We start from the raw sequence: 12,070 nt of genomic DNA on the forward strand, positions 1-12,070 counted from the left end.
GAGGAAATCATACTATTGGCAACTCCATGCAATAGGCCCAGACCTACAATCAAAATGCAATAGAAGGCTGGTCAAGCAACCAAAGTACGCGCACCCATGACAGTACAACCATGGAGAATGCCCACCGATGTGATGTACGTGTAGTACACACCTTGCTAAGCAGAAGAAGACGCCATGAGGAGTACGTAAAGGGTAGCATGGCCGTAGGAAAAAGGGAGAAAGCAAAGGGAAGCAGTTCAACCGATGGTATGCCTACAGGCACAATCCAAAGGAGAGATGCCCCAAAGGTAAGAAAAGGTTGTTGACGAGGGTGAGAAGGAGCACAATAGGCGCATGACATAATTGCCAAAGCAAGGGGTTGGCAACAAAGGCAAAGTACAAGGCACAGTTGAAGCTGTGAGGAAGGGTGGTGGCAAAGCAAGAAAAGGATAGTGGTGAATAGCAAGAAGTAGGAGTAGAAGTAGCAAGAAGTAGGAGCAATGCACGCAAAAGAGTTGCGAAGGTAGGTGAGGCCATGACGACACAATAGAGAGGGAGGTTGCTAGTTGAAACGTTAGATGTAGTAATTGAAATAGATACATAAGGAGCTGGTAGATGCTAAGAATAATGAAGACCATTCAACCAAAGACAAGGAGATAGCAGTGAGAGGCAGTGCATAACAGCAGGGGTTGGCGGTGAGGGGTGGTGCCAAATGGCACTTATTGGTGGTAAGGGAGTGTTGTCTAGGGGTTTTGGTAGCGTGATGGTTAGACTAGTTATAAATAGGGTTGGGAGGGTTGGTTTTAGGTTAGGGAATGGAGTTAGGTGACAAGGGTTAGAAGATACAAAGGGGAAATTTTAATTAGGGGAGAAAAGGGGGGGGAACGGGGTTTTGGGTCATACAAGTAGTAGGTGTAGAAAAAAAGGGGGAAGGTTGGTTTAGATAGTCAAAGGAAAGAGGGTTGAGAGAGAGAGAGAGAGAGAGAGAGAGAGAGAGAGAGAGAGAGAGAGAGAGAGAGAGAGAGAGAGAGAGAGAGAACCATTAAAAAAGAGCCAATATAAAAAGAGACAAAATAAATAAAGGGAAATTTAATCCAATACAAAATAAATTAGGTCTACGAGCAAAGCAGATGTATTGTAGGGAAATTTGAGTGAATCCTATGGGGGAGCAAAAATTTATTGTGGCATATAAGTGTGAGTGTGTCAAAGAAAATGGAAGGGGAGAGAGAGAGGGAGGGTTGGAGGAGGAGAGAGAGAGAGAGAGAGAGAGAGAGAGAGAGAAAGATAAAGAGTATAGAGAGAGAGTATATATATATATATTAAACATCTCCCGATCTCGCCAATATGCCCCCTTTGCAATAAGTCGATAGAAATGGTGAGTCACTTGATGTGGCATTCTCCAATGGTGCATGAAGTATGAAGCAAGGTGAAGAAAGCCATCCGAGAGCCGAGGCTTATGTCAAAGCTCTTCATCGGTTCAAGGTGGTGAATGGTCCTATGGGGGGAAGATGGGACACTTCTATCATCACTAGCTACTTACAGGCCTTATATAAGGGTAGCGGTTTTGATCCCTATGTGGAAATTTCATTACAACCTCATTTTGAATGGTGTAGGGGGGTCAGATACAGAGAGGCCATGATCACGTCTCAACTCAATGGTTTACTCAAGGACATAGGGTGGGTCCTAGTGACAAGCTCCTTGTCATAAGTAGGAATCTATTGGTGGTAGATATGCATATCTAAATTAAGATTTTTCCTTTTGCTGCTACTAGTAGCATAAGCTGTGGCATATGGCCCCTTTTGATCATCCAAATTTTTTATAAGGCCTTTTTTAGGGCTTGACCAACCCCTTTTGATCATCCAAATTTTTTTATGGCCTTTGTGTCTTGTGCCCTATAGCATTGCAAGGACATGGACTAGCTTCAATAATTGGAGTCCTTCCTCCAGGACTAGTTATTTACTTGTTGTGAAGCTCCTTGTTTTATCATTAGAAATCTTGTATAAAGTGTTGCATTGCAATGTTGTAGTATGAAGTGTGGCATTGCAATGATCTTGTATGAAGTATTGCATTACAATGATTGTAATATTTATTTTCCAAATGTTCCAGCTACTCTACTTGGGCTCTGCACACCTCACTTGCTTGCATAGCATGAATCGATTGCAATAACTAAGCAATTTCTTATACCCGTCTAAAACAAATCGATCAAAAACATACATTCTATTAGGCTGAATTTTAACAAATCTATCATGTCTTTAAGAAACTAGACATGTCTTTGAGCACAAGTGTTAAAGTTGTCACATCTATGCTTAATGGTAGCCTCACTATGAAGGTGCTTCTTTGTAGGCCCTCTTACATGTAGGCTATATATATTGTGTAGAGATTCGTAGTGCTTCTTTGTAGGCCCTCTTACATGTAGGCTATATATATTGTGTAGAGATTCGTAGTAGCCACTTATGAGCATGTGCTTCAATGGGGTTGTGTACAAGTCAATCCTTATCTCCAGAAAATCCATATAGATCTAATCCAACCATACACTACTTCCAAAGAAAATGCCAAGCACGTTCGATCAATGAATTTTCAAGTGAGCATTAGTGACAAGAACCCCTTCAAATCTTGGGCCAAGTATCTCTTAAGTTTACATCTCCACTTTTTTGGTAGTAGGACCTCATTCTAAGGCTCTTCTTCATAGGCCCTCTTGAACGAAATTTGTGGCAGCCACTTGCATGCCAAAGAAAAATGTCCAAGCCTTGGTGAGAGGGGGGTCTTTAAGACAACATTCCCATGCAAGAGAATGGATAGTTCCAAGCTTAGTAGTCAGCCTTACATAGCTTATCCATGGTTTTGCCTCCCAAATAGGGGCTCTTGTTAACATTATTACCAAGATCATGAAAATAAGTGTGAACGCATTGCGTGTCCACCTTTTTCACTCCATTGTAGCCAATGAAAACCAAGAATGACTGCATGCATACTCAAATTCTTTTTGACGAATTTTCTCATGGAGATGTTGTCTTTGGTGGTTGAAAATTCCCAAGGATGGAAGGGAGCAATGTGGGAAAGTGATCCGAAGGGCTTAATTGTTTTTCTGCTTTTTACGGTCTCGAGTGGGGTGGGAAAATGCTGAGTGTGGAAAAAGCAGGAGACGGGGAACAAGCCAAGCGCTGGCATGTCTCCGCTTGTCTACCAACCGTGAACTTGAGCGTCATCATCACGTGGAACGTCAAATCCGACGAGGTGCATGTTCATTACATGACATGGGTAACGTGACAAATGTGAACTACAGTGGAATAGGAAGAGTGAGCGTCCTGACAGTGGGAACCTGTGAGAACGATTGTTTGTGGAGGCTAAGTCAAAGCAGAAGCAGCTATGGAGCAAAACGGTCTCGCCACAATCTCAACAACTCGACATCCACAGAGCCAAGTATCAACCCCATCAGCTCGCAATTCCGCAGCTCCACTCCATAACAATCGTCATCCCAAAGACGAAGACACTTCTCTCAAGCCATTTGAACGGAGACTCGCTGTTGTTGGCTGGCTTGCGCTGGGCGCAGCCACGCTTCATTACCTCACCTGGTTCCTAGGCTTCTGTGCTCTCACTTGGGCCTCCGTGGTTGTTCTCGGGGGCCTCGTTTCTTTCCTCGAGAAGCGGGATTTCTACCTCGTTACCATCTTGCTTTTGCTGGAGGCATTACGCTTTGTCGAAGCTGTTTTCTTTAGCAATTTGGTCACTAGGAATCTGGATGCTTTGACTTTTGCACGCCACACATTCGATCAGAGAAGGAAATTTCTGCTTGTTTGCCTCAGAATCATTGCACCAGCAGCTCAGTTGCTGTTTGTTTTCCCCAGCATTGCACTCCCAGTGTCTGCTTTGCGTTCTGTGCACTATCAGAAGGGATCATTGCCTTTTAACAGTATAGATGCCTCTCTATACATATTTTATCATTTGGTGCTGATCAATGCCTCCATTGCCACAATATTTCTTCTTTATTCACTAAACGTGAGCCTAGCTCTGCTATTCTGGTCCAAGTATGAGGAGAGCCTTCAAAGGTATTATGATGAAGTTGTATGGAGAGGTGCGTATAACGGCTTGCTTCTAGCCAAGAGCTTCGGGATCCTCGACTTTGCCTTCGAAGTGCAGGCCCAGGAGTATTCCAGAAGGATGCAAGCAAAAGCTGTACAAAGCAAGTATAAAGACCTCATATGGTATGTGTTGAACAATCCCAAAGGTATTGAGTCCGCTTGCATTTCTTTGGAGTCCAATGACCCCTACCTGCAACAGGCAGCAGCCAACATCGTGGGTTTGTGGGCTACAATAGATAAGCAAAAAAAACTCCGTTTTCAAACCCAATTGCTGTCAAAGCTAGCAGATAAGCTCAACCTTGGTCAAACAGGTTGGGCAGCAGCAAACAGCTTCAAATCACTGGGGGATCTGGATCCGGAGATCGTGTTCAACGTTGAGAATCAGAAAGGAAAGAAGGTTGTGGATATAATGATGGATGCGATCCATCCTGAGAACTCTCTGTCCATGAATTGTGTGCGGGCAATGCTACCGTTGGTGGGAACGCTGCCCCAACATGAAGTTCCAGAGGAAAAGATTTCTGCCTTAAACGACAAATTGAGGAAGATAATCCAAAGCGATAGGCTATGGGTGGCGGAGAGGATAACAGCGGGCTATGCATTGCATCGTCAGGGGAAGCTGACAGATGCAGACAAGATTATCTTGAAAGGAATGAAACCGGGCGACGTGGAATACTATTTGGAAGAAGAACATGAGTATTTGAGAGTCATGCTGGGGGAAATTCCAGAGGGCTGCAGAGGTATGCGCATCATAGACGTAGATGATAACAAGCAGCATCACTTCCTTTATGTTGGGATTTTTTGCGTTGTTTTTGTATGGCTCAATGTTGCAGCTCTCGTAGGTTTTCTCACTCGCTTCATCATTCAGAAATTGAACTCTTGAACAGTGAAACATTCACGTTGCCTCAATGTTTAGCCTCTAGTAGTTTTTGGCCTGCCAGGAGGCGGCCTAAGTGAAGGCAAAGCCCAGTCTTGGTTAAAGGGCCGAGCTTCTATTTTATTATATTTGGTTTGAGTCTTGACAATAGGTTACTTTGCCACACTAGGACCAAGACTTTGTGCAATCAATGTTCAAGGTCTCATAGCTCTGTGACAATGTCTAGTTTAGAATCTCCTAGAAGTTAAGTGAAGATATCGAGGGTCTTCTAGCAAATTATGGGACTGTACATGTAGCACACCATGTATCACAATAGGATTTAATCTCATGAGGGGTTCAGATTTCTCCCGTAACCCTCACTTTCTTCATATTTCCAATTGTGCAATTCGTTTCAGCTTTGCTCTTCAACCGTGTGCTCTCTCTTCATCTCTCTTCAAGTATAAGAGCCACCCTCTCAGTGCAATCTTCTACAACGTATGAGCATATGTTGACCATTTGTACATGGACGATGACCGACTTAATGCCCAAATTGTAACAATTTGGGGGCTCATAAAGCATGCAAAATATGCATAGTACTACCTCGAAGTGATTCTTCCAAACCATGCAAACCTTTTGCAACCTAGTACTTATTTTAAGATTCTCTAAAAAATTCTTTTAAAAATAAAGTTTTTCGAAAAGGGGTTGTATTTTGCATAGTAAGGAAAGAGAGACATGCCACATGGCAACTTTTGCCTTGTAGACTCACGAAGATGTTTTTGGCATGAATTATATGTTTTTGAAAAGTACTTTTAGTGCAATCTAAGATTTGATCTTATTCTTTTTTTTTTGGGTAAACTTGCCAACTTATATTATAAGGGTTAGTCAAACCAATAAAAATACCAATTTATAAAAATTTGGCCAATTCGGCGGAGGAACACACCAGTTGTGGCCTATGCTACTCTATAGAACTAAGGAAGTGAATGTCCAACATCAATTAAACTTGATCTCCCCAAGGAATCTTTCACTCTAATAGCCATGCTCATGTCTTGCAACAGTATAGGCTCTTCACCCATAGGCACACTTCCACCAAAGACCAACCTATTCCTAATACCCCATATGGCAAGAGACACCAAGGTCCTTAGATAAGGCCAAATAGTTTCTAGTCTAGATGTAAAACCCTACGGATCTCCTAAGAAGGCCGCTCTCCAATTTACTTTACACATAAATGTCATCATCAAATTAACCCGTCTCACTATACCACCCATGCCTCTCTAGACCCCCCCCTCACAAGAAGGAAGTCCTAGAATAAATGGCATACCAAGTGGCAGCGAAGGCAACAAAGAGGGTTAACCTCAAACCATCTCACCAATGCACCTCTAACAAATAACCAATTGTGCATAATCATCCATACCATGAATTTTGTCTTCCCCACTTGGCATCCTTTCCATATGTTGATGAAACTATTCTTCCACCAAGTTGGTCCCTATTGCAAGTTTTGCTTAGAGTTCAGGCTAGTCATCATCAACTTATCAAACTAATAGCTGCCTATAAATCACTCTAGCAGTCACCTTCCTCAAGGGCAACTTGCCTCCTATCAATTATTGTTTTCCTCTCTCCAACTAGCAGAGATCACATAATAAGCAGGCCAACATTGGGGGATGCCTCTCAAGACCTTAGCAATCACTGCAAACTCAAGCAAAGCGAACATTGGGGGATGCCTCTCAAGACCTTTACAATCACTGCAAACTCCCAAGGAATCCATATCCTTACCCTCTTTCCTCTGTTAGGCCTTGGTTTTTCTTCGTTCAATTAAAGCTAAAGGCCTATCAGAATTCAGTATTGCCCTATGCCACCATATGTTCTCTAGTAGACTAGCATCTCCCCTAAGGCTACCTATACACTTCCATATTAACAAGTCACGCACAACTTTTTAGGTCATGAGCAAGCTTGCAATGCTGTCTGAACCTGTGATTTTATGGGGGAAAGAAGGGCAAATTCTATTGTACCAACTTTGGTGCTTCCAAGTCCTAACTTTGGGGCTTTTCCTTTTTCCATGAATCACCTAGTGAATCCCACCCATGTAGTAGAGCATTCAAACATTTTTAGCAACCATTCACTAAGCAGAGCCAAACTCCTTGAAATGATATTAGACAACCCTACTCACTCCCCTTATGTTTAGGGGCCTGCAAAGCTTCCCACATGATGTAGTGTAGCTACATTTTACCACTTTGGCCCATTAAAACTCGTTAGCTTTCTTTCAACCTCATTTCAATGGAACCTCTTAAAATTCCACACTAAGGCTAGGTAAATTGCCATAGCCGAGAGAACATGCTGAATAATAGTCCCTTAAGCATTTCAAACAAAGCATGCCCTTCCATCCATGGAATCTCTCCTTGATCTTATCATAGAGCCACTCAAACCTGCCCTTAATTGTAGTGCCGAACCCCAAAGGGGCACCTAGGTATCTTACTATACTACCTCTCCCCACCCAAATAATAGGAAAATTCTCGGCCCAATCCGATATCATCCCCTGGTTTGCTCTAAGAGAAAATATTTTTTCCAATTGTGAACTGATTCTGACAACTCACAAAAGCAACATTGTCTCAAAGCACAAAATGCCACACAAGCAATGAAGGATGCCTATGGTGAGATGAATGCCAAAGAAATAGACATTTTTATAGCAAGTTTAAAATATCTTGTATGCCCAAGTGACATATAGAACCATCTCAGGTATGGACTATGCTAGCGTCCATTTATGAGGGCAAGACATTGGTCACACATCTTAATTTGAAGACATGATTTCTACATTAGAGACGATGATGCATTGTTAAATTATTTAAACAATATGAAAATATTCGAGAATAGATTGAATGAGAATGTCTTTGATATGGAAGATGCAGAGTTTGTTGACTGGATAGTCCAGAGTCTTTCTACCCCCATCCTATGAGAGCCTTAGGGTGGTAGTGATTGCCAGCGCTAGAGCTATTAAGTTTGATGAACTAATAATCATATTGATACAAGAGGAGGATCAAAGAAAAGGTTTAAGGGTAACCATGTTCAAGGCACACTAGAAGAAAGTATGCACAAAATGCAATGCAAAGGCAAGATGCCTCAAAAGAATGCACAATAGTTCTAGATCCAAGATTAAATAGAATAAGAATAATCAAAGGCAATAGATCCTACAGTCTTTTGCTAACTAAAATCCTTTGTAAAGAGAAAAATTAAATGTGGCAAGTTAGGCCCATATTGCTAGATGATGTCGTAGCAAGTCAAAGGCTAGCCATGGCAATAACAGAAAGAAATAATGAAGGGCACGTGCAACAAAAGTAGACTATACTGTTGATGGGTTAGAAAGGGGTGATGCCTCATGCCAAATCTATTATGCAATGACAATGACATCAATTGTCGCTGACAGTTCATGTATAGACCTTAGACATCTTATGGACATCAAATTATGCACATCTTTGAGTGTATGAAAGAAAACTAACCAAAATGTGTGGATAGTGGACTCGGGTGCATCATGATACATGTTTTGCAGGCGTGATTGGTTCAAGACACTTGATCTAGTCAAGGAGCCCTACATGTTCATCTTGGAGAAAATCATTCACTTCTAGTCAAAGGAAATAGTTATGTACCAATTCAGCTTCCAAATGGTCATGTCAAATCCATTTGTGATGTTCTTTATGTGTTGGGACATGCCATGAATTTCCCATGAATCTACTATTAGTTCATACAATGTTTCGAGTTCTCTTCAATCAAGGTTGCTCACTCAAAATCAAATTATTGGATATGGGTGAAGAAATGGCATTGTTTATAAGTTTGTGATCACAAACAATATGCATGATTGCACATATACACTTAGTTATGGCACCAAAGGTATGCGCATCTTAGCTTCAAATCCATTGTGTGAAGGATTCCTTTATGGGAAATAGCATAGAGAATCTTTTCCCAAGGTTCAGGCCACCAAAGCTAAGAGGCCATTAGAGTTTATGCATATGATATTGCAGTGTAAATGCCCAATTTGCCATCACTAAGTGGTAGCAAATATTTTTGTCACATTTATTGATGAATAACTATGCAAGGAAGATATTTGTCTACACCATGAAGCAAAGGTATGAACATATGCGGGTAAACCAAATGAGTTTGTGGAAAAAGGATATGAGCCTTACTATGCAAGGTAAACAAGTCACTTTACAGTCTCAAACAATCCCCACACCAACAATCCCTTACCAACATGTCAAATCGCATTCAATTGCACATGTGGTTTTTTGGGCCTTTTTTGCCTTTTTCAAGCCTTTGGGTGCTCGTTTTCAACGTTTTAAGAGTCTTTCTAGGGATTTTTGCCCGCTCTAGAGGCACCGGTGATGTCAAAAATACCAAATTCCACACCGTATGTCAGATATAATAAAGTAGCTCAAGTATCCTCATTGAATGCAAACTCGACGATATTTCTTTTTTTCTTTGAATTCCACACCGTATGTTAGATATAATAAAGTAGCTCAAGTATCCTCATTGAATGCAAACTTGATGGTATTTCATTTTTTTCTATGAATGCAAACTCGGAGGTATTTCTTTTTTTCCCTTTTTTTTTAATTTTTTCAATGTTCATTGGCCCTCCTTTGATTGGTGGAGGGCTATTTTCCTTTTGGGCTAAAAGGCCCCAAAATGAGCTCTGATTTTAATGGCATGTGGGATTCACATGAGAAATCGTACGATTCTATCTCTCTGCATGTAAGAATCGCATGTAGGATTTGTGTGTTCTTCATCCCTGTAAGGAATTGACTCTATGATAGAGTTTTCTTATGGTTTGTGCATCAATTCGTCCATTGGGATTGAAACTCAATGTAGGAAAATGGCGGTCGATGTTGAGGGTACCCTCAAGAATTCAACTCCAAACTTTTGCAAAAGACAACACTCTGCCATAGGATTTGATCAATGTTGCCTGCATGCATTGTTCATGTTGCTATAATGAGCTAATAGTAATGTGCCTTGGATATCCCATTCCACTTTAGAATATGGGTTGATTATTGGTGGCCACTTAATGGTACAATCCAAGCTCTGTATGGTGGCATCCCATCGGTGCTAGCATGGTACTAAATGGAACTATGAAACATGCCAATGCAATGATGTACTCCTTCAAGAAAGGCCTTTGAATAGTTTGGGTCATCTCCCTACAACCACTTGCACCAGTAGCAATGGTTACTATTGATGCAAACTACCTAGAAAAATCATTTGTAGAAAACTAAAAGCATCGAAATAACCATATATATAAGCATAACCATCCATATAAACATTGATATATTTATATATTGATGCTTATATCGGCTCTCTTATTGATTTTTAGAAATAAAGATGTTGTCGACAGTTATATCGATGCTGACAACTTGCCCAAAAAAAATTTTCAAGGCAGATTGGGGCTAAAGCAGCCCCTATGTACCCTAAATTTTGTGTGTTTGTGCATGTGCATACTCTGTGTGTGTGTGTGTGTGTGTGTGTGTGTGTGTAAGACTTGACAACACCCCTTTGCATAGTGAAAAGACAAAAGAGTGAAGCTAGACAATGGAATAGGACTAGTTGCATTAACGGAAAGGTTTGTACAAGTCGGTAAATCCCTGGTCATAAAGGAAACCAACAGGGGTCATTTAGTAGAAATGACTTTGTGGAAACTGTATAGAAGTTGAGCTTGGATAAGTCCTGGCAAGCATCACGTTTATTGAAGAGGGGAGTTTGCCTAACTGCCACCATCCAAGCAGCAAAACAATAAGAACTAGTTTTAACTTTAGTTAGGAAGACAGGTGTCATAAACACCCCTCCCTTGTTATCGGAGTCACAATAAAAATTAACACTTGGCCATATACTTATCAAGCTTAATGTAAATACAAGAATGTCTGGGAAGAAAAGTGGGTTTAGAGGTTATAGAGAGAGGAATATTGAACCATTGTAGAAGGGAGGTAGTAGATGAGAAGAGTGTGGAAGGGGAGGGGTTTATGGAAGAAGTATGGGTGAGGAATAGTGATGCTAGAAGATATAGTTATTGAATAACCAAGCAACTTGAGTTTTAAAGTAGAGAGAGAGTGAGGGAACAATTTTGGAGAGAGAGAGAGAGACAGAGAGAGACAGAGAGACAGAGAGAGAGAGAGAGAGAGAGAGGGGGAGGGGGGGGAAGATAGTCTAAACAGGTTTTCAAAGGATTATAAAGGGAAGAAAAGTCATTAGTATGGTCAAAAGGAAAAAGGGATAGTAAGTGTGTGTGTGTGTGTGTGTGTGTGTGTGTGTACCCACCTTTGCCCCAGTAGGATACAACACACTAGGTGGGATAGTAGATCATCACCTAGTGTGATGACCTACTATCTACCCGAAGAGAATAAGAAGTATTGAGAAGTGCAATTTAAAGTAATGTAAAAGGAATGGAAGAGAGGTAATCAGTATGGAAGCAAATTGGTTTTAAAAGATAAATGGGTAAGTTGTGGTTATAGTAATATTAGGCAAGTAAAGGAAGTGGACAGTTATGACAATAATCTAGGTTAGAAGAGTTTTATATAACAAGGTAAGTGTAATAAAATAGTATTGCTCAAAAAAATGAAAGGAGTCAAAAGGCCAAAAGCCATGATGACTTAAACATATTATTTAAGAGGTGGGAGCAATAATCAAGGGTGAGCTGTTGAGAGTTTTGGATTTGGAGTGTGACATCCAATGAATAATTCTGCAAGGACAAGAGAAGGATTAGAAAGTTGTTTATTAGAAAAAATAAAACAAATAAAGAACAAGTTAAAGAAGGGAGTCAAGAAGCCTTAATGACTTAAGTGCATTATCTGCAACCATCTAGAGTTGCAAGGGAAACGACCTATGTGTGGAAGACTTGACAACCCCCCTTTGCATAGTGAAAAGACAAAAGAGTGAAGCTATACAATGGAATAGGACTAATTGCATTAACGGAAAAGTCTGTACAAGTCGGTGAATCCATGGTCATAAAGGAAACCAACAGTGGGTAATTTAGTAGATAATGAATGTCAATAATATATACCTTCACCATGTTGAAATGGCCTTTTTGCTCACTTGTCGTAGCACCCTCTCAAGTTCCAAGACTACCAAAATCACATCCAACTTATTCTTCATCCAAGCCATCCTATCAACTTTAATGCTCCAAAGCCTTGTAGAAAGT

At 40.8% G+C, this 12,070-nt stretch overlaps 1 protein-coding gene across 1 annotated transcript; it reads left to right on the forward strand.

Annotated features, from left to right (window-relative positions):
* Nucleotides 1-3,327: 3,327 nt before the first annotated feature.
* On the forward strand, nucleotides 3,328-8,502 carry LOC147878077 (uncharacterized). The gene is made up of 2 exons (XM_087372448.1): nucleotides 3,328-4,792; nucleotides 8,447-8,502. The coding sequence occupies exons 1-2, from the start codon at nucleotides 3,343-3,345 to the stop codon at nucleotides 8,473-8,475; spliced, it is 1,479 nt and encodes a 492-aa protein (XP_087228574.1). The 5' UTR covers nucleotides 3,328-3,342; the 3' UTR covers nucleotides 8,476-8,502.
* The last annotated feature ends 3,568 nt before the right edge of the window (nucleotides 8,503-12,070 follow it).

Source organism: Dipteris shenzhenensis, unplaced genomic scaffold (assembly GCF_047967505.1).
Source record: "Dipteris shenzhenensis isolate YYH24624 ecotype China unplaced genomic scaffold, Dip_SZ_1.0 scaf0584, whole genome shotgun sequence".
Classification (NCBI taxonomy): Eukaryota; Viridiplantae; Streptophyta; class Polypodiopsida; order Gleicheniales; family Dipteridaceae; genus Dipteris; species Dipteris shenzhenensis.